Source organism: Lampetra fluviatilis, chromosome 68 (genome assembly GCF_964198595.1).
Source record: "Lampetra fluviatilis chromosome 68, kcLamFluv1.1, whole genome shotgun sequence".
In the NCBI taxonomy this organism is placed as follows: Eukaryota; Metazoa; Chordata; class Hyperoartia; order Petromyzontiformes; family Petromyzontidae; genus Lampetra; species Lampetra fluviatilis.
This window is the reverse complement of record NC_136342.1, coordinates 3228213-3251200: the sequence shown is the minus strand read 5'-3', so window position 1 is coordinate 3251200 and position 22988 is coordinate 3228213. Positions and strand designations below refer to the sequence as shown.

At 55.8% G+C, this 22988-nt stretch overlaps 2 protein-coding genes across 2 annotated transcripts in view; one reads left to right on the top strand and one right to left on the bottom strand.

The window, feature by feature from the left end:
- Positions 1–703: 703 nt before the first annotated feature.
- On the bottom strand, positions 704–19863 carry EIF3G (eukaryotic translation initiation factor 3 subunit G). Its single transcript, XM_078883075.1, is given in 11 exon segments — positions 704–1475; positions 2099–2205; positions 2923–2961; positions 2963–3057; positions 6133–6258; positions 7278–7458; positions 8975–9079; positions 11061–11120; positions 13555–13643; positions 14207–14253; positions 19765–19863. Coding segments are annotated over 11 exon segments (879 nt in total). The 5' UTR covers positions 19779–19863; the 3' UTR covers positions 704–1459.
- The window catches only part of KIFC1 (kinesin family member C1), a 34458-nt gene continuing 31246 nt past the window's right edge, over positions 19777–22988 (top strand). Inside the window, exon 1 of the mRNA XM_078882982.1 lies at positions 19777–19831. Within this exon, the coding sequence (XP_078739108.1) occupies positions 19777–19831 (55 nt within the window). The remainder of the gene's footprint in view (positions 19832–22988) is intronic.

Below are 22988 nucleotides of genomic sequence, written 5' to 3'. Positions count from 1 at the left end.
TGCCTGCTGCTGCTGTATATTTGTAGTTTGAGTGCCTCTTCCCCCCCTCTCCACATTCAGAGTTGACCTCACGCGTTTAGATGTGGCTGCCGCTATAAAACATTCCTCCTGCGAAGGGAGCTGGTAGGAACGTTGGGTTGCTCCGTCAACGGCGGCGTGGTGTATTCCGCAAATATGTCTGAGGGCGGGCACAAGCCAGCGTGAGTAGGTTAAACGTTGAGTTTAATAAGGGCACCACGGGGCGACCAGCCCCTCCCCACCCCCCATCCTCCTAGGTGCAGGTGGTCACGGGACAGACCCTGCAGGTCCCATGGGTTGACTTGAGATGACCAGTAGATGCACCACCAGCTGTACCCCCCTACTGTGCCAGGCTAGGTGCAGGAAGTCGTCACGGGACAGACCCAGGTGGTGCCATGGACTGAGATGACTGGCAGATGCACCACCCGATGTGCCAACAGACCGCACACACGCACACAACATACACAACACACATACAACACACACACGACACACCACGCACAACTCACAACAAACAACACACAAACCACACAAAAGACACCACACACCACAAACACCACTCAACACAAACACGCACAACACACGCATAACACACGCACAAAACTCACACAATACTAACACCACACACACACCACGCACACCCAACACCCACACACACAACAAGCACGAGGCCTCTCCACTCCGCTGTGACGACTCGGCTGGTGTTTATTGTCTCTGCTTCTCTGCGACGCTGACGAGGCATCATGGCGCGAGGCGTCACGGTGCGAGGCGTCACGGTGGGGGGGCGTCACGGTGGGGGGCGACGGGGGATATGCCAGCTCACACGCATCACCCGTGTGTGTGTGTATATGTGTACGTGTGTGTGTACGTGTGTGTGTGTGTGTACGTGTGTGTATATGTGTACGTGTGTGTGTACGTGTGTGTGTGTGTGTACGTGTGTGTATATGTGTACGTGTGTGTGTACGTGCGTGTGCGTGTAGGTATGTGTGTGTGTGCAGGTGTGTGTGTGTAGGTGTGTGTGTGCAGGTGTGTGTGTGTGCAGGTGTGTGTGTGTGCAGGTGTGTGTGTGTGCAGGTGTGTGTGTGTGTGCAGGTGTGTGTGTGTGTGCAGGTGTGTGTGTGTGTGCAGGTGTGTGTGTGTGTGCAGGTGTGTGTGTGTGTGCAGGTGTGTGTGTGTGTGTGCAGGTGTGTGTGTGTGCAGGTGTGTGTGTGCAGGTGTGTGTGTGTGCAGGTGTGTGTGTGTGCAGGTGTGTGTGTGTGCAGGTGTGTGTGTGTGTGCAGGTGTGTGTGTGCAGGTGTGTGTGTGTGCAGGTGTGTGTGTGTGCAGGTGTGTGTGTGTGTGCAGGTGTGTGTGTGTGCAGGTGTGTGCATGTGCATGTGCGTGCAGCTGCGTGCGTGCAGGAATGTAGATCCCCACTCCCACCGTGCCTCCGTCCATGAGTCTATGTGGTGGAAGGCCTGTCGCAGGGAACACACACACACACACAGATTACTCACTGGTGGTGAGGTGTGGTGGTGGTGGTGAGGTGGTGGTGAGGTGTGATGGTGGTGAGCAGTGGTGGTGAAGAGTGTTGGTGGTGAGTGTTGGTGAGGAGTGAATGGGTTTCACTTAGCCCACTCCACGTTCAGGATGTGGTGGTGGTGGTGATAGTGAGTGTTGGTGGTGAGTGTTGGTGGTGGTGAGTGTTGGTGGTGAGTGTTGGTGAGTGTTGGTGGTGAGTGGTGGTGAGTGGTGAGTGTCTCACTTGGCCCACTCCACGTTCAGGATGAGGTGGTGGTGGTGAGTTGGTGAGTGGTGGTGAGTGGTGGTGAGTGTTGGTGGTGAGTGTTGGTGAGTGTTGGTGGTGAGTGGTGAGTAGTGGTGAGTGTCTCACTTGGCCCACTCCACGTTCAGGATGAGGTGGTGGTGGTGAGTGGTGAGTGTTGGTGGTGAGTGTTGGTGAGTGTTGGTGAGTGTTGGTGAGTGTTGGTGAGTGTTGGTGAGTGACTGGGTCTCACTTGGCCCATTCCACGTTCAGGATGAGGTGGTGATGGTGAGTGTTGGTGGTGAGTGTTGGTGGTGAGTGGTGAGTGTCTCTCACTTGGCCCACTCCACGTTCAGGATGAGGTGGTCGTATCCGAAGCCGGAGACGCCGGCGATGGCTCGAGCGGCGTCCTCGCGGCGATGGAAGCTGATGAACGCAAAGCCCTGCGAAGCCACAACATCAACAACATCAACAACAACATCAACAACATCAAACAACAACATCAACAACATCAACAACATCAACAAAACACGGTTGTCAACAACAAAACACGGTCAAAACCACCACAACATCAACAACACATGGTTGTCAACAAAAACAATACAATCAAAACCACCACCACCACAACATCAATAACACACATTGTCAACAACAACACACGGTCAAAACCACCACCACAACATCAACAACATCAACAACACGGTCAACAACAAGGGAGCGCCCCCTCCTCTCCTTCCCCCCCCCTCCCCCCCATTCCCCCCTCCCCTTGCCCCCCCCTCCCCCCCCATGCCCCCCTCCCCCCCCTCCCCCGTCACCTTTCCCCCTCCCCCCTCCCCCCATGCCCCCCCTCCCCCCGTCACCTTGCCCCCCCCCCAATCCCCCCTCCCCCCGTCACCTTGCTCCCCCCCCTCCCCCCATGCCCCCCCCCTCCTCCCATGCCCCCCCCCCCCGTCACCTTGCCCCCCCTCCCCCATGTCCCCCCCTCCCCTTGCCCTCCCCCTCCCCCCATTCCCCCCTCCCCCGTCACCTTGCCCCCTCCCCCCATTCCCCTCCTCACTTTGGACTGCCCCTCCCCCCACGCCCCCCCCCCTCCCCTTGCCCCCCCCCTCTCCCCCATGCCCCCCTCCCCCCCGTCCCCTTGCCCCCCCTCCCCCCGTCACCTTGGACTGCCCCGTGACTTTGTCCTTGGCCAGGTAGATTGCGGGCGATGGAGCCGAAGGGTCGGAACAGCTCCTGCAGGTCGGACTCGCGCGTGTCCTCCGACAGGTTCGTCACGCGGATGGTCGCGTTGTCGTCTGTGGGCGGTCACACGCACAGGCAGTCACACAGTCAGTCAGTCACGCGCACAGTCAGTCAGTCACGCGCACAGTCAGTCAGTTACACACACAGTCAGTCACGCGCTCAGTCAGTCAGTCACGCGCACAGTCAGTCAGTTACACACACAGTCAGTCACACGCTCAGTCAGTCAGTCACGGCGCACAGTCAGTCAGTTACACACACAGTCACACAGTCAGTCAGTCACGCGCACAGTCAGTCAGTTACACACACAGTCAGTCACACGCACAGTCAGTCAGTCACACGCACAGTCAGTCAGTCACGCGCACAGTCAGTCACACGCTCAGTCAGTCAGTCACACGCACAGTCAGTCAGTTACACACACAGTCAGTCAGTCACGCGCACAGTCAGTCAGTCATGCGCACAGTCAGTCAGTCACGCACACAGTCAGACAGTTACACACACAGTCAGTCAGTCACGCGCACAGTCAGTCAGTCATGCGCACAGTCAGTCAGTCACGCGCACAGTCAGTCAGTTACACACACAGTCAGTCAGTCACACGCTCAGTCAGTCAGTCACACAGTCAGTCAGTCACACAGTTAGTCAGTCACACGCAGTCCGTCAGTCACACGCAGTCAGTCAGTCACACAGTCAGTCAGTCACACGCAGTCAGTCACACAGTCAGTCAGTCAGTAACACAGTCAATCAGTCACACAGTCGCACACAGTCACACACAGTCACACACACACAGTCACACACACACACAGTCACACACACACAGTCACACACACACAGTCACACACACACAGTCACACACACACAGTCGCGTGCCTGTGTCTCCGCGCCGGCTCGACTGCATCGACTCTCCGCGCCGGTTCCCGCCGCCGTCACGCAGTCACACACACACACACACAGTCACACACACACACACACACAGTCACACACAGTCACACACAGTCACACACACACAGTCACACACACACACACACACAGTCACACACACACACACACAGTCACACACAGTCACACACACACACACACAGTCACACACACACACAGTCACACACACACAGTGTCACACACACACACACAGTCGCGTGCCTGTGTCTCCGCGCCGGCTCGACTGCATCGACTCTCCGCGCCGGTTCCCGCCGCCGTCACGCAGTCACACACACACAGTCACACACACACACAGTCACACACAGTCACACACAGTCACACACACACAGTCACACACACACAGTCACACACACACACACAGTGTCACACACAGTCGCGTGCCTGTGTCTCCGCGCCGGCTCGACTGCATCGACTCTCCGCGCCGGTTCCCGCCGCCGTCACGCAGTCACACACACACACACACAGTCACACACAGTCACACACACACAGTCACACACACACAGTCACACACAGTCACACACACACAGTCACACACACACACAGTCACACACACACACACACAGTCACACACAGTCACACACAGTCACACACACACACACAGTCACACACACACACAGTCACACACACACAGTGTCACACACACACACACACACAGTCGCGTGCCTGTGTCTCCGCGCCGGCTCGACTGCATCGACTCTCCGCGCCGGTTCCCGCCGCCGTCACGCAGTCACACACACACAGTCACACACACACACACACAGTCACACACAGTCACACACAGTCACACACAGTCACACACACACAGTCACACACACACAGTCACACACACACAGTCACACACACACACACAGTGTCACACACACACAGTCACGTGCCTGTGTCTCCGCGCCGGCTCGACTGCATCGACTCTCCGCGCCGGTTCCCGCCGCCGTCACGCAGTCACACACACACAGTCACACACACACACACACAGTCACACACACACAGTCGCGTGCCTGTGTCTCCGCGCCGGCTCGACTGCATCGACTCTCCGCGCCGGTTCCCGCCGCCGTCACGCAGTCACACACACACAGTCACACACACACACACAGTCACACACACACACACACAGTCACACACAGTCACACACACACACACAGTCACACACACACAGTCACACACACACACACAGTGTCACACACACACAGTCGCGTGCCTGTGTCTCCGCGCCGGCTCGACTGCATCGACTCTCCGCGCCGGTTCCCGCCGCCGTCACGCAGTCACACACACACAGTCACACACACACACACAGTCACACACACACACACACAGTCACACACAGTCACACACACACACACAGTCACACACACACAGTCACACACACACACACAGTGTCACACACACACAGTCGCGTGCCTGTGTCTCCGCGCCGGCTCGACTGCATCGACTCTCCGCGCCGGTTCCCGCCGCCGTCACGCAGTCACACACACACAGTCACACACACACACACAGTCACACACACACACACAGTCACACACAGTCACACACACACACACAGTCACACACACACAGTCACACACACACACACAGTGTCACACACACACAGTCGCGTGCCTGTGTCTCCGCGCCGGCTCGACTGCATCGACTCTCCGCGCCGGTTCCCGCCGCCGTCACGCAGTCACACACACACAGTCACACACACACACACAGTCACACACACACACACAGTCACACACACACAGTCACACACACACACACAGTGTCACACACACACAGTCGCGTGCCTGTGTCTCCGCGCCGGCTCGACTGCATCGACTCTCCGCGCCGGTTCCCGCCGCCGTCACGCAGTCACACACACACAGTCACACACACACACACAGTCACACACACACACACAGTCACACACACACACACAGTCACACACAGTCACACACACACACACAGTCACACACACACAGTCACACACACACACACAGTGTCACACACACACAGTCGCGTGCCTGTGTCTCCGCGCCGGCTCGACTGCATCGACTCTCCGCGCCGGTTCCCGCCGCCGTCACGCAGTCACACACACACAGTCACACACACACACACAGTCACACACACACACACAGTCACACACACACACACAGTCACACACAGTCACACACACACACACAGTCACACACACACAGTCACACACACACACACAGTGTCACACACACACAGTCGCGTGCCTGTGTCTCCGCGCCGGCTCGACTGCATCGACTCTCCGCGCCGGTTCCCGCCGCCGTCACGCAGCACCGGCGGGACGTACTTCCCCGTCTTGGCGGCGGCGCCAGCCTGAGCCGGCTCACCCTCCACTGCACACGCACACACACGCGCGCAAGCTTTAATACATACACATTAACACACACATTAACACACGCACAGACACACACACGCATAGACATTAACACAAGCATTAACACACACACACACGCATTAACACAAGCATTAATACACGCATTAACACACACACATTAACACACGCACAGACACACACACGTACATTAACACACGCACAGACACACGCACAAGCATTAACGCACAAGCATTAACACACGCACATTAACACACGCACATTAACACACGCACATTAACACACGCACAAGCATTAACACACGCACAAGCATTAACACACGCACATTAACACACGCACATTAACACACGCACATTAACACACACACAGACACACGCACAAGCATTAACACACACACATTAACACACGCACAGACACACACACGCACATTAACACACGCACATTAACACACGCACAGACACACGCACAAGCATTAACACACGCACAAGCATTAACACACACATTAACACACGCACAGACACACGCACAAGCATTAACACACACATTAACACATGCACAGACACACGCACAAGCATTAACACACACATTAACACACGCACAGACACACGCACAAGCATTAACACACACACATTAACACACACACATTCACACACACATTAATACCTCCCTCACTTCCCTTCCCTTCTTCCCTCTCCTCCCTCCACTCTCCATCCCCCCTCCCTCTATTCCCCCACCCCTCCCCTCCCTCCCTCCCACCCTCCCTCCCTCCCTCCCCCCCTCCCCCCTCCTCCCTCCATCCCCCCTCCCTCTATTCCCCCCTCCTTCCCTCCCCCCTCTTTCCTCCCCTCCCTCTCCCCCTTCCTCCCTCCGTCCCACCCTCCCCTCCCTCTCCTTCCTCCCTCCTCTCCCTCCCTCCCTCACCCCACTCACCTCCCTCCCTCCTCCCTCTCCTCCCTCCTCCCTCTCCTCCCTCCTCCCTCTCCTCCCTCCCCCCTCCTTCCTCCCCCCTCCCCCCCTCACCCTTCTCCTTCTCGCCGGTGCTGAGTCCCAGCTGTTCGGCGAGCTCCTTCTGCATGGGCCCCAGCGTGTCCTTGTAGGGGCACTTGGTGGTCCAGTGGTCGCCCTTGCAGATGCGGCACGACACCATCTTCTGGCCCCGCAGCTTGGCCATCGGATCCTCCTCCTGCTGCGTGTCCAGGTCCTGGTGGGGTGGAGGGGGGAGGGGGGGGAGAGGGGGGGGGGGTGAGATCGTCATGGGGGGGAGGGGCAGTGGGGGGGGAGAGGGGAGGGGCGGGAGAGAGGGGGGGGTGAGAGATCGTCATGGGGGGGGGCAGCAGTGGGGCGAGTGAGGGGGGGTCAAGAGGTCGTGATGGGAGAGGGGGGGGCACGAACGGGAGGAGGGTGAGAGGTCGTGATGGAGGGTAGGGGCAGTGGGGGGGTAGCGAGGGGAGAGGCAGTGTCGGATAACTTCATGGTTGACGATCATCAACCGAATCGTTAAAAAGTTGACTTGTGGTGAGTGGTGACCGGCTCACACTTGTGGCCTTTGGTGCTCACCTCACCCTGTCGCTCACCACCACACACCCTCACCCCATCGCTCACCACCACCACACTCCCTCACCCAACCGCTCACCACTACACTCCCTCACCCCATCGCTCACCACCACCACACTCCCTCACCCCATCGCTCACCACCACCACACTCCCTCACCACCACACTCCCTCACCCAATCGCTCACCACCACACTCCCTCACCACCACTCCCTCACCCAACCGCTCACCACCACACTCCCTCACCACCACACTCGCTCACCACCACACTCCCTCACCACCACCACCACTCCCTCACCCAACCGCTCACCACCACACTCCCTCACCACCACACTCCCTCACCACCACACTCCCTCACCCAATCGCTCACCACCACACTCCCTCACCACCACACTCCCTCACCACCACTCCCTCACCCAACCGCTCACCACCACACTCCCTCACCACCACACTCGCTCACCACCACACTCCCTCACCACCACCACCACTCCCTCACCCAACCGCTCACCACCACACTCCCTCACCACCACACTCCCTCACCACCACACTCCCTCACCCTACCGCTCACCACCACACTCCCTCACCACCACACTCCCTCACCACCACTCCCTCACCCAACCGCTCACCACCACACTCCCTCACCACCACACTCGCTCACCACCACCACACTCCCTCACCACCACACTCCCTCACCACCACCACCACTCCCTCACCCAACCGCTCACCACCACACTCCCTCACCACCACACTCCCTCACCACCACACTCCCTCACCACCACACTCCCTCACCCAACCGCTCACCACCACACTCCCTCACCACCACACTCCCTCACCACCACACTCCCTCACCACCACACTCCCTCACCACCACTCCCTCACCCAACCGCTCACCACCACACTCCCTCACCACCACACTCGCTCACCACCACACTCCCTCACCACCACCACCACTCCCTCACCCAACCGCTCACCACCACCACTCCCTCACCACCACACTCCCTCACCACCACACTCGCTCACCACCACACTCCCTCACCCAATCCCTCACCACCACACTCCCTCACCACCACACTCCCTCACCACCACACTCCCTCACCCAATCGCTCACCACCACACTCCCTCACCACCACTCCCTCACCCTACCGCTCACCACCACACTCCCTCACCTCCTTGTTGGTGATGAAGGTCATGAAGACGTCGTCGCTGACCATCGTCGTCATGACGTTGGGGCCGACCGCGTCGAACTCCGAATTTCCAAACTTCTTCCAGTTCTGATGGGAATCAGGGAACATCACCTCAGCCCAAACTCTGTCTCATCATCTCAGCCCTGTCTCCATCATCTCAGCCCTGTCTCCATCATCTCAGCGCTGTGTCTGTGTCTCCATCATCTCAGCCCTGTCTCATCTCAGCGCTGTGTCTGTGTCTATCATCTCAGCGCTGTGTCTGTCTATCATCTCAGCCCTGTCTCCATCATCTCAGCGCTGTGTCTGTGTCTCCATCATCTCAGCCCTGTCTCCATCATCTCAGCCCTGTCTCCACCATCTCAGCGCTGTGTCTGTCTCCATCATCTCAGCACTGTGTCTGTCTATCATCTCAGCCCTGTGTCTGTCTATCATCTCAGCCCTGTCTCCATCATCTCAGCCCTGTCTCCATCATCTCAGCCCTGTCTCCATCATCTCAGCGCTGTGTCTGTCTCCATCATCTCAGCGCTGTGTCTGTCTCCATCATCTCAGCCCTGTGTCTGTCTATCATCTCAGCGCTGTGTCTGTCTATCATCTCAGCGCTGTGTCTGTCTATCATCTCAGCGCTGTGTCTGTCTATCATCTCAGCCCTGTCTCCATCATCTCAGCTCAAACTCTGTCTCCATCATCTCAGCCCTGTCTCCATCATCTCAGCCCTGTCTCCATCATCTCAGCGCTGTGTCTGTCTCCATCATCTCAGCCCTGTCTCCATCATCTCAGCCCTGTCTCTGCTGTCTCCATCATCTCAGCCCTGTCTCCATCATCTCAGCGCTGTGTCTGTGTCTATCATCTCAGCGCTGTGTCTGTGTCTCCATCATCTCAGCGCTGTGTCTGTGTCTCCATCATCTCAGTGCTGTGTCTGTGTCTATCATCTCAGCCCTGTGTCTGTGTCTATCGTCTCAGCCCTGTGTCTGTGTCTATCGTCTCAGCACTGTCTCTGTGTCTATCATCTCAGCCCTGTGTCTGTGTCTATCGTCTCAGCCCTGTCTCTGTGTCTATCGTCTCTGTCCTGTCTCTGTCTCAATCATCTCAGCCCTGTCTCTGTGTCTATCATCTCAGCCCTGTCTCTGTGTCTATCATCTCAGCCCTGTCTCTGTGTCTATCATCTCAGCCCTGTCTCTGTGTCTATCGTCTCTGCCCTGTCTCTGTCTCAATCATCTCAGCCCTGTCTCTGTGTCTATCGTCTCTGCCCTGTCTCTGTGTCTCCATCATCTCAGCCCTGTCTCTGTCTCAATCATCTCAGCGCTGTGTCTGTGTCTATCATCTCAGCTCAAATTGTCTCCATCATCTCAGCCCTGTCTCTGCTGTCTTCATCATCTCAGCTCAAACTGTCTCCATCATCTCAGCCCTGTCTCAATCATCTCAGCACTGTCTCTGCTGTCTCCATCATCTCAGCGCTGTGTCTGTGTCTATCATCTCAGCCCTGTGTCTGTGACTCCATCATCTCAGCTCAAACTCTGTCTCCATCATCTCAGCCCTGTCTCCATCATCTCAGCTCTGTCTCTGTGTCTCCATCATCTCAGCTCAAACTATGTCTCCATCATCTCAGCCCTGTCTCTGTGTCTATCATCTCAGCGCTGTGTCTGTGTCTCCATCATCTCAGCCCAAACTCTGTCTCCATCATCTCAGCGCTGTCTCTGTGTCTATCATCTCAGCCCTGTGTCTGTGTCTATCGTCTCAGCGCTGTGTCTGTGTCTATCATCTCTTGCGCTGTCTGTCTCCATCATCTCAGCGCTGTGTCTGTGTCTATCATCTCAGCCCTGTGTCTGTCTCCATCATCTCAGCTCAAACTCTGTCTCAATCATCTCAGCGCTGTCTCTGCTTTCTCCATCATCTCAGCTCAAACTCTGTCTCAATCATCTCAGCCCTGTCTCCATCATCTCAGCTCTGTCTCTGTGTCTCCATCATCTCAGCCCAAACTCTGTCTCCATCATCTCAGCCCTGTCTCTGTGTCTCCATCGTCTCTGTCTCTGTGTCTGTGTCCGTCCATCGAGGGCGGCGCCGCACTCACCTTCCTGTGGGCCACAACTTTTGACGCCTTCCGCGTCTCGATCTTGAAGGTGCGGACGATCTGGGGGTGGTGACACCAGGACGAGAGCGTGAGCAACGTCGCCCCCTCGCCCGTCAGCGGCGACGGCCCAACCTGAGGCCTCACGAGGCCCCGCGAGGCCTCACTAGGCCTCACGAGGACCACGAGGACTCACTAGGCCCCACAAGTCCCCACGTGAGGCCCCACACAACCCCACTAGGCCCCACACAACCCCACAAGGCCCCACTAGGCCCCATGTGAGGCCCCACACAGCCCCACAAGGCCCCACGTGAGGCCCCACACAACCCCACTAGGCTTCACTAGGCCCCACAAGTCCGCCCGTGAGGCCCCACACAGCCCCACTAGGCTCCACTAGGCCCCACGCAGCTCCACAAGTCTCCACGTGAGGCCCCACACAACCCCACGAGGCCCCACAAGGCCCCACAAGGCCCCACAAGGCCCCACGTGAGGCCCCACACAACCCCACGAGGCCCCACAAGGCCCCACAAGGCCCCACGTGAGGCCCCACACAACCCCACTAGGCCCCACACAACCTCACAAGGCCCCACAAGGCCCCATGTGAGGCCCCACACAACCCCACGAGGCCTCACTAGGCCCCACAAGGCCCCACCAGGCCCCACCAGGCCCCAGGAGGGTCGTCCACGGAGCCGTCACGCAGCAGAAGGGAGACCGCGAAGCTTGGGGAGGGGCGCATGAAGAGACGACGACGATGGGGGGAGGGATTGCAGAGTGGAGGGGCGGCGAGGAAAGACGCAGAGACGGAGAGAGAAGTGAGATGACCTGCAGTGTTTTAAGTGGGTGGGTGAGTGAAGCGAATTGGTGAGTGAGTGGGTGAGTGAGCGGGCAGATGGGTGGGTGAGTGAGTGGAGTGAATCGGAGAGTGGGTGAGTGGGTAGGTGAGTGGGTGGGTGAGTGAGTAGGTCAGTGAGTGGGTGAGTGACCGGGTGAGTGAGTGGGTGGGTGAGTGGGTGAGAGAGTGAGTGGGTGAGAGAGTGAGTGGGTGGGTGAGTGACCGGGTGAGTGAGTGGGTGAGTGGGTGATTGACCGGGTGAGTGGGTTAGTGAGTGGGTGAGTGGGTGAGTGAGTGAGTGGGTGGGTGGGTGAGTGAGTAAGTGACCGGGTGAGTGAGTGGGTGAGTGGGTGATTGACCGGGTGAGTGGGTTAGTGAGTGGGTGAGCGAGTGGGTGAGCGAGTGGGTGAGCGAGTGGGTGAGTGAGTGGGTGACCGGGTGAGCGAGTGAGTGAGTGGGTGGGTGAGTGACCGGGTGAGTGAGTGGGCGAGTGAGTGGGTGAGCAAGTGAGTGAACGAGTGAGTGAGTGAGTGAGCGATCACTCTCCACCACTCCACTCCCCCATGCTCACCTTGATCTTCTTGTCATCTTCGTTGAGTTTGTACTCCGTGGGTTAGTGAGTGAGTGAGTGGGTGGGTGAGTCAATGGGTGAGTGAGTGGGTGAGTGACCGGGTGAGTGAGTGGGTGAGTGAGTGAGTGGGTGGGTGAGTGGGTAAGTGGGTGAGTGAGTGGGTGAGTGAATGGGTGAGTGACCGGGTGAGTAAGTGGGTTAGTGAGTGAGTGAGTGGGTGAGTGACCGGGTGAGTGATCGGGTGAGAGAGAGAGTGGGTGAGTGAGTGAGCGATCACTCTCCACCACTCCACTCCCCCATGCTCACCTTGATCTTCTTGTCATCTTCGTTGAGTTTGTACTCCGTGGGTTAGTGAGTGAGTGAGTGGGTGGGTGAGTCAATGGGTGAGTGAGTGGGTGAGTGACCGGGTGAGTGAGTCAATGGGTGAGTGAGTGGGTGAGTGACCGGGTGAGTGAGTGAGTGGGTGAGTGGGTGAGTGAGTGGGTTAGTGAGTGAGTGAGTGGGTGGGTGAGTCAATGGGTGAGTGAGTGGGTGAGTGACCGGGTGAGTGAGTGGGTGAGTGAGTGAGTGGGTGGGTGAGTGGGTAAGTGGGTGAGTGAGTGAGTGGGTGAGTGAATGGGTGAGTGACCGGGTGAGTGACCGGGTGAGTAAGTGGGTTAGTGAGTGAGTGAGTGGGTGAGTGACCGGGCGAGTGAGTGGGTGAGCAAGTGAGTGAACGAGTGAGTGAGCGATCGCTCTCCACCACTCCACTCCCCCATGCTCACCTTGATCTTCTTCTCATCTTCGTTGAGTTTGTACTCCGTGGGTTAGTGAGTGAGTGAGTGGGTGGGTGAGTCAATGGGTGAGTGAGTGGGTGAGTGACCGGGTGAGTGAGTGGGTGAGTGAGTGAGTGAGTGGGTGGGTGAGTGGGTAAGTGGGTGAGTGAGTGGGTGAGTGAATGGGTGAGTGACCGGGTGAGTGACCGGGTGAGTGACCGGGTGAGTAAGTGGGTTAGTGAGTGAGTGGGTGAGTGACCGGGTGAGTGACCGGGTGAGAGAGTGAGCGGGTGAGTGAGTGAGCGATCACTCTCCACCACTCCACTCCCCCATGCTCACCTTGATCTTCTTGTCATCTTCGTTGAGTTTGTACTCTGTCAGCGTCTTCACGCAGCCATCGATCTGCTCTTTGGGCGAGGGCAGCACTCCTGTGGTGTGGGTTGGCGGGGTGACGGAGGTCGGGAGGTCACACTCAGTAACGATTGACGGAAGAATGTCAGGGCTGGTTTTCACCGCGCTGTGTTAGACCAACAGCACGGTTGGCTACGTGCTGTACTACACTACACTGTACACTACACTGTACACTACACTATACACTACACTGTACACTACACTATACACTACACACACTACACTATACACTACACACACTACACTATATACTACACATACTACACTATACACTACACACACTACACTATACACTACACACACGATACACGACACACACTATACACTACACTATACACTACACTATACACTACACTACTATACACTACACACACTACACTATACACTACACACACTACACTATACTACACAAACTACACTATACACTACACTACTACACTACACACTACTACCCTATACACTACTACACTATACACTACACACACTACACTACTACACTACACTACTACCCTAAACACTACACACACACTACACTACTACACTACACTATACTTCGAACGAGGTGGGTGACGTCTCTCACCATCTTCGCCTTCCTCCTCCACTTGGTCGGCCCAGCTTGGCTTGGCGCTGCGAGGGACAGAGAGGGGTGAGGAGGTGGTGAGTGGTGAGGTGGTGGTGAGGAGGTGGTGAGGTGTTGAGTGGTGAGGTGTTGAGTGGTGAGGTGGTGGTGAGGAGGTGGTGAGGTGTTGAGTGGTGAGGTGATGAGGTGTTGAGTGGTGAGGTGTTGAGTGGGGAGGTGGTGGTGAGGTGGTGGTGAGGAGGTGGTGAGGTGTTGAGTGGTGAGGTGATGAGTGGTGAGGTGTTGAGTGGGGAGGTGGTGGTGAGGAGGTGGTGAGGTGTTGAGTGGTGAGGTGTTGAGTGGTGAGGTGGTGGTGATGAGGTGGTGAGGTGTTGAGTGGTGAGGTGATGAGGTGTTGAGTGGTGAGGTGTTGAGTGGGGAGGTGGTGGTGAGGTGGTGGTGAGGAGGTGGTGAGTGGTGAGGTGTTGAGTGGTGAGTGGTGAGGTGGTGGTGAGGAGGTGGTGAGTGGTGAGGTGTTGAGTGGGGAGGTGTTGAGTGGTGAGGTGGTGGTGAGGAGGTGGTGAGGTGTTGAGTGGGGAGGTGGTGAGTGGTGAGTGGTGAGGTGTTGAGTGGTGAGGTGTTGAGTGGGGAGGTGGTGGTGAGGTGTTGAGGGGGGAGGTGGTGGTGAGGTGGTGGTGAGGAGGTGGTGAGGAGATGTTGAGTGGTGAGGTGGTGGTGAGGTGGTGAGGTGTTGAGTGGTGAGGTGGTGAGTGGTGAGGTGTTGAGTGGGGAGGTGGTGGTGAGGAGGTGGTGAGGTGTTGAGTGGTGAGGTGTTGAGTGGGGAGGTGGTGGTGAGGTGGTGGTGAGGTGTTGAGTGGTGAGGTGTAGAATGGTGAGGTGGTGGTGAGGTGGTGGTGAGGAGGTGTTGAGTGGTGAGGTGTTGAGTGGGGAGGTGGTGGTGAGGTGGTGGTGAGGTGGTGGTGAGGTGTTGAGTGGTGAGGTGGTGGTGAGGAGGTGGTGAGGTGGTGGTGAGGAGGTGGTGAGGTGTTGAGGTGGTGGTAAGGTGTTGAGTGGTGAGGCGGTGAGTGGTGAGTTGTTGAGTGGTGAGGTGTTGAGTGGCGAGTGGTTGAGTGGTGAGTGGTGGGGTGTTGAGTGGTGAGGTGTTGAGTGGTGAGGAGGTGGTGAGGAGGTGGTGAGGTGTTGAGTGGTGAGGTGGTGGTGAGGAGGTGGTGAGGAGGTGGTGAGGTGTTGAGTGGTGAGGTGGTGAGTGGTGAGGTGTTGAGTGGTGAGTGGTGAGGTGTTGAGTGGTGAGGAGGTGAGTGGTGAGTGGTGAGGTGTTGAGTGGTGAGGTGTTGAGTGGTGAGGTGTTGAGTGGTGAGTGGTGAGGTGTTGATTGGTGAGGTGGTGAGTGGTGAGGTGTTGAGTGGTGAGGTGTTGAGTGGGGAGGTGGTGAGGAGGTGGTGAGGTGTTGAGTGAGGAGGTGGTGGTGAGGAGGTGGTGAGGTGTTGAGTGGTGAGGTGGTGGTGAGGTGTTGAGTGGGGAGGTGGTGGTGAGGTGGTGGTAAGGTGTTGAGTGGTGAGGTGTTGAGTGGGGAGGTGGTGAGTGGGGAGGTGGTGAGTGGTGGAGTGGTGTTGGGTGGTGAGGTGGTGAGTGGTGAGGTGGTGAGGTGGTGAGTGGGGAGGTGGTGGTGAGGTGGTGGTGAGGAGGTGTTGAGTGGTGAGGTGTTGAGTGGGGAGGTGGTGAGGTGGTGGCGAGGTGTTGAGTGGTGAGGTGGTGAGTGGTGAGGTGGTGAGTGGTGGAGTGGTGTTGAGTGGTGAGGTGGTGGTGAGTGGAAAGGTGGTGAGTGGTGAGGTGGTGTTGAGTGGAAAGGTGTTAAGTGGTGAGGTGGTGGTGAGGTGGTGGTGAGGTGGTGATGAGGTGGTGATGAGGTGGTGGTGAGGTGGTGGTGAGGAGGTGGTGAGGAGGTGGTGAGGTGTTGAGTGGTGAGGAGGTGGTGAGGTGTTGAGTGGGGAGGTGTTGAGTGGGGAGGTGGTGAGGTGTTGAGTGGTGAGGTGGTGAGTGGTGAGGTGTTGAGTGGTGAGGTGGTGGTGAGGAGGTGGTGAGGTGTTGAGTGGTGAGGTGTAGAATGGTGAGGTGGTGGTGAGGTGGTGGTGAGGAGGTGTTGAGTGGTGAGGTGTTGAGTGGGGAGGTGGTGGTGAGGTGGTGGTGAGGTGGTGGTGAGGTGTTGAGTGGTGAGGTGGTGGTGAGGAGGTGGTGAGGTGGTGGTGAGGAGGTGGTGAGGTGTTGAGGTGGTGGTAAGGTGTTGAGTGGTGAGGCGGTGAGTGGTGAGTTGTTGAGTGGTGAGGTGTTGAGTGGCGAGTGGTTGAGTGGTGAGTGGTGGGGTGTTGAGTGGTGAGGTGTTGAGTGGTGAGGAGGTGGTGAGGAGGTGGTGAGGTGTTGAGTGGTGAGGTGGTGGTGAGGAGGTGGTGAGGAGGTGGTGAGGTGTTGAGTGGTGAGGTGGTGAGTGGTGAGGTGTTGAGTGGTGAGTGGTGAGGTGTTGAGTGGTGAGGAGGTGAGTGGTGAGTGGTGAGGTGTTGAGTGGTGAGGTGTTGAGTGGTGAGGTGTTGAGTGGTGAGTGGTGAGGTGTTGATTGGTGAGGTGGTGAGTGGTGAGGTGTTGAGTGGTGAGGTGTTGAGTGGGGAGGTGGTGAGGAGGTGGTGAGGTGTTGAGTGAGGAGGTGGTGGTGAGGAGGTGGTGAGGTGTTGAGTGGTGAGGTGGTGGTGAGGTGTTGAGTGGGGAGGTGGTGGTGAGGTGGTGGTAAGGTGTTGAGTGGTGAGGTGTTGAGTGGGGAGGTGGTGAGTGGGGAGGTGGTGAGTGGTGGAGTGGTGTTGGGTGGTGAGGTGGTGAGTGGTGAGGTGGTGAGGTGGTGAGTGGGGAGGTGGTGGTGAGGTGGTGGTGAGGAGGTGTTGAGTGGTGAGGTGTTGAGTGGTGAGGTGTTGAGTGGGGAGGTGGTGAGGTGGTGGCGAGGTGTTGAGTGGTGAGGTGGTGAGTGGTGAGGTGGTGAGTGGTGTTGAGTGGTGAGGTGGTGGTGAGTGGAAAGGTGGTGAGTGGTGAGGTGGTGTTGAGTGGAAAGGTGTTAAGTGGTGAGGTGGTGGTGAGGTGGTGGTGAGGTGGTGATGAGGTGGTGATGAGGTGGTGGTGAGGTGGTGGTGAGGAGGTGGTGAGGAGGTGGTGAGGTGTTGAGTGGTGAGGTGGTGGTGAGGAGGTGGTGAGGTGTTGAGTGGGGAGGTGTTGAGTGGGGAGGTGGTGAGGTGTTGAGTGGTGAGGTGGTGAGTGGTGAGGTGTTGAGTGGTGAGGTGGTGGTGAGGAGGTGGTGAGGTGTTGAGTGGTGAGGAGGTGGTGAGGTGTTGAGTGGTGAGGTGTTGAGTGGGGAGGTGGTGAGGTGTTGAGTGGTGAGGTGTTGAGTGGTGAGGTGTTGAGTGAGGAGGTGGTGGTGAGGAGGTGGTGAGGTGTTGAGTGGTGAGGTGTTGAGGTGGTGGTGAGGAGGTGGTGAGGTGTTGAGTGGTGAGGTGTTGAGTGGGGAGGTGGTGAGGTGTTGAGTGGTGAGGCGAGTGAAGGGGTGAGTGGTGAGGCGAGTGGTGAGGCGAGTGGAGGGGTGAGTGGAGGGGTGAGTGGTGAGGCGAGTGGAGGGGTGAGTGGTGAGGAAGAGGGTGAGTGGTGAGGCGAGTGGAGGGGTGAGTGGTGAGGAAGAGGGTGAGTGGTGAGGCGAGTGGAGGGGTGAGTGGAGGGGTGAGTGGAGGGGTGAGTGGAGGGGTGAGTGGAGGGGTGAGTGGTGAGGCGAGTGGTGAGGAAGAGGGTGAGTGGTGAGGCGAGTGGAGGGGTGAGTGGAGGGGTGAGTGGAGGGGTGAGTGGTGAGGCGAGTGGTGAGGCGAGTGGTGAGGAAGAGGGTGAGTGGTGAGGCGAGTGGAGGGGTGAGTGGTGAGGCGAGTGGTGAGGCGAGTGGAGGGGTGAGTGGAGGGGCGAGTGGAGGGGTGAGTGGTGAGGCGAGTGGAGGGGTGAGTGGAGGGGCGAGTGGTGAGGCGAGTGGAGGGGTGAGTGGTGAGGCGAGTGGTGAGGCGAGTGGAGGGGCGAGTGGTGAGGTGAGTGGTGAGGCGAGTGGTGAGGCGAGTGGAGGGGTGAGTGGTGAGGTGAGTGGTGAGGCGAGTGGTGAGGCGAGTGGTGAGGCGAGTGGAGGGGCGAGTGGAGGGGCGAGTGGTGAGGCGAGTGGAGGGGTGAGTGGTGAGGCGAGTGGTGAGGCGAGTGGAGGGGCGAGTGGAGGGGCGAGTGGAGGGGCGAGTGGTGAGGCGAGTGGAGGGGTGAGTGGTGAGGCGAGTGGAGGGGTGAGTGGTGAGGCGAGTGGAGGGGCGAGTGGAGGGGCGAGTGGGGAGGCGAGTGGTGAGGCGAGTGGAGGGGCGAGTGGAGGGGCGAGTGGAGGGGCGAGTGGTGAGGAAGAGGGTGAGTGGTGAGGCGAGTGGTGAGGCGAGTGGAGGGGCGAGTGGTGAGGCGAGTGGAGGGGCGAGTGGAGGGGTGAGTGGTGAGGAGAATGAGGTGTGAGGTGAGCGATGAGGTGAGTGACAGGATGAGGAGAGTGGTGAGGAGAATGAGGTATGAGCTGAGTGATGAGGTGTGGGTGTGTGAGGGGAGTGGTGAGGGCAGTGGTGAGAATGAGGTGTGAGCTGAGTGATGAGGTGAGGATGTGAATGGTGAGGTGGTTGACAGGATGAGGGGAGTGGTGAGGGCAGTGGTGAGTGGCGAGGCGCTGGGTGGTGAGCGAGGAGGTGGTGAGTGGTGAGCCGGAGGTGAGTGTGGTGGTGTGTGGTGGTGAGCCGGTGGTGAGTGGTGAGGTGGTGGTGGTTAGGAGGCTCACTCGAAGTCTAACATGGTGAGTGGTGAGGTGGTGAGTAAGGCGGTGGTGAGTGGTGAGGTGGTGAGTAAGGCGGTGGTGAGTGGTGAGGTGGTGAGTGAGTGAGGAGGTGGTGAGTGGTGGTGAGGTGGTGGTGAGAAGGTGGTGAGTGGTGGTGAGTGGTGGTGAGTGATGAGGATGAGTGGTGAGGTGGTTTAGAGGAGGAAGAGTGGTGGCGAGTGGTGATGTGGTGGTGAGTGAGAGGTGGTGAGGGGTGGTGAGGTGAGGGGTGGTGAGGTGAGGGGTGGTGAGGTGAGGGGGTGGTGATGTGGTGTTGAGTGAGAGGTGGTGAGGTGAGGAGTGGTGAGGTGAGGGGGTGGTGATGTGGTGGTGAGTGAGAGGTGGTGAGTGGTGGTGAGTGATGTGGTGGTGGTGAGGTGAGTGGTGAGAGGTGGTGAGTGGTGGTGAGGATGTGGTGGTGAGAGGGTGGTGAGGAGGTGGTGGTGAGGATGAGTGGTGGTGAGGTGAGTGGTGGTGGTGAGTGGTGGTGAGGATGAATGGTGAGGTGGTGGTGAGTGGTGGTGAGTGATGTGGTGGTGGTGAGGTGAGTGGTGAGAGGTGGTGAGTGGTGGTGAGGATGTGGTGGTGAGAGGGTGGTGAGGAGGTGGTGGTGAGGATGAGTGGTGAGGATGAGTGGTTAGGTGGTGAGGACACTCACTCGAAGTCCAACATGGTGGCCTCCTCTCCGTGTGTCTTCCCGCGTGCTCAGGCCTCGGGGTCGCGGGGTCACGCGGGACGGGAAGCCGCGCGGGGAACCCGAACCCACAAACATAAAAAACGCGATTTTTTAATCCGCACCCCACGTGGCGTAACACAAAGATAAAGATCCCCCGTGTAGCCTTAACAGACTGTAGGGGCAAGTGCTGTTAGCGAGCACCTATGAAGGCCGGAACGGCACACGAGGGGGTGGGTGGCCAGCGTCACGCCCGACCGCCTTTGTCTCCCCGGTGGCGATGTTTACTACACACCGCACCAGGTACTCATTTCAGGCTGAGTCGACCTAGGGGAGGCCCAGGACCGGTTCAGATAATCACTCACCCGGTCACTCACCCACTCACCCACCCACTCACTCACCCACCCACCCACTCACTCACCCGGTCACTCACCACTCACTCACTCACCCACTCACTCACCCACCCACTCACTCACCCACTCACTCTCTCATCCACTCACTCACCCACCCACTCACTCACCCACTCACTCACCCACTCACTCTCTCATCCACTCTCTCATCCACCCACTCATGGTGTCGCTCAGAGACGGGGAAACTGTTTTTCTGCCACGGGCCATTTGGATATTTAAACATCATTCGCGGGCCATTACAAAATTATCAACTTAAAAAAATATTTACACCATTGGAACCTCATTTGCCAGTAAAAAAAATATGATAATTGGGTTTTTACCCTTTTATCTGGCAACAAAACTGACACCTTTTTTTTACAAGGAGTCATGTTTGCATAGACCACAATACCTGCGGTCATCATGCAAACAAAAAACACAACTCTGATAATGTATGCACTGTCCTTGAAGTTGATTGGTCCACACCCGAGACAGCTTTCCTTAGAGCCTAGTATCACAAGGTGTTGGACCAGATGACGCCAAAAGGCGCACAACTCAAAGACAATGCACCATCCGAGTATGAGAGCTCGGGGTAAAGCATTTACACCATTGGTACCTCATTTTCCAGTAAAAAATATGATACTTGGTTTTTTACCCTTTTATCTGGCAACAAAACTGACACCTTTTTTACGAGGAGTCATGTTTGCATAGACCACAATACCTGCAGTCATAATGCAAACAAAAAACATAACTCTGATAATGTATGCACTGTCCTTGAAGGGTAAAAAAACAATTATCATATTTTTTACTGGCAAATGAGGTTCCAATGGTGTAAAAAATAATGTTTCCTCCTCATTAAATACGTACTACAATGACAATAGTTTAAATACGATTTGAAGCATGTTTTTTTTTGGGGGGGGGGCAGAGCTTTGTGACGTCACATTTGAGGGGGGGGGTCTGACTTTTCGTGACGATGTATGACGAGGGGGGGGAGGTTTGAGAAATGTGACGTCACATCAAAATGCGCAACTTTAAATAAATGTAGACAACACGTTCTACTTAATTAAATAGACTTTTTTAATAAAAGTTTCCTCCTAATTAAATACGCACTACAATGACAATAGTTATTTTCAAAATGGAAATGTTTTTTTTTTTGGGGGGGGGGGGGGCAGAGCTTTGTGACGTCATATTTGAGGGGGGGTGGGGTCTGACTTTTCGTGACGCCGTGTGACGAAGTGGGGGGGGGAGGGGTCAAAAATCCTCCAAAATCGCCCAAAATCGCGTGACGTCATTTATGGGCGGGCCCCTCTGGGCGGGCCCCTCCCTTATGGGGTCAGCTCACATCGCCTTCTCCGTCTCGTCCGCCAGAGGGCGACGGTGCAGCGCTGATCCGCAAACCTCAAGGCCACACGAGTTCGATTCCCCATCGCGGCTAACAAACCCGAGCCGCTGTGTGTACACGTGAAGCCGTACGGATTACGACGCATTTGTTGTGCAGGGAAATTGAGTGAAAAAAACACTAAAATAATGGTTGTGATTTAAAGCGTTCGTGAAGTCGCGTGGAAGGGAAATAATAAAAGTATAAAACAATAAAAACGTTCTCACGACGTTTCGACTGCAACACAGAAAATTAGAAAAAAACTTTTTAAAAAATAAATTTCTATTTTTTTTTCTTGCCGTGGATTTCAGAACATTTGAAAAAAACTTAAAAAAAAAAAATTTCAAAAAACTTTTTTCAAATTTTCTTGCTGTGGATTTCAGAACATTTCAAAAAAACTTTTTAAAAAAATGTTTCAAAAAACTTTTTTCAAATTTTCTTGCTGTGGATTTCAGAACATTTGAAAAAAACTTTTTAAAAAAATGTTTCAAAAAACTTTTTTCAAATTTTCTTGCTGTGGATTTCAGAACATTTGAAAAAAATATATTTTAAATTTGTTTTCAAATTTTCTCGCTGTGGATTTCACACCTGATGATGATTGCTCGTGTTGCTACACGAGTTCGATTCCCCATCGCGGCCAATAAAACCCGAGCCGCTGTGTGTACACGTGAAGCCGTACGGATTACGACGCATTTGTTGTGCAGGGAAATTGAGTGAAAAAAAACACTAAAATAATGGTTGTGATTTAAAGCTTTCGTGAAGTCGCGTGGAAGGGAAATTAGAAAATAATTAAAGTATAAAACAATAGAAACATTCTCACGACGTTTCGACTGCAACACAGAAAATTTGAAAAAAAAACTTTAAAAAAAAAATGCTAAATTTTTTTTTTTAAACTTTTTTTCTAATGTTCTTGCTTGTGAATTTCATAACATTTGATAAATACTTTTTCATTTTTTTTTCTAAATTTTTTGCTGTGGATTTCACACCTGATGATGATTGCTTGTGTTGCAGTCGAAACGTCGTGAGAATTTTCTTTCTTTTCCTTCCACGTGACTTTACCGAAAGAAGCAAGAATTTAAAAGCAAATATAGTTTGTGATCTATTTGTTTGTGTTTCTGCCTTGCGATGGGTGGCGGATTTTGTGCCCCTTAATCTCGGGCGACACGGGGGCTGAACGATTTGGGGAAAAATATGTCATTGAGGTTTTTCTGACACAGATAGTGCGATTTGATTTGCGATAAAAAAATGGAAGTCAAGCTTCAGTTCAATATTCACTGCGTAAGAGATTCAAAACATGTGATGGAGCATTGCCACGTGATACCATCAAAATATGCATTGCTCTGTATGTTATAATACTCACCCACACTCACCCACACTCACACACACTCACCCACACTCACTCAAACTCATCCATACTTACCCACACTCACTCACCCACACTCACT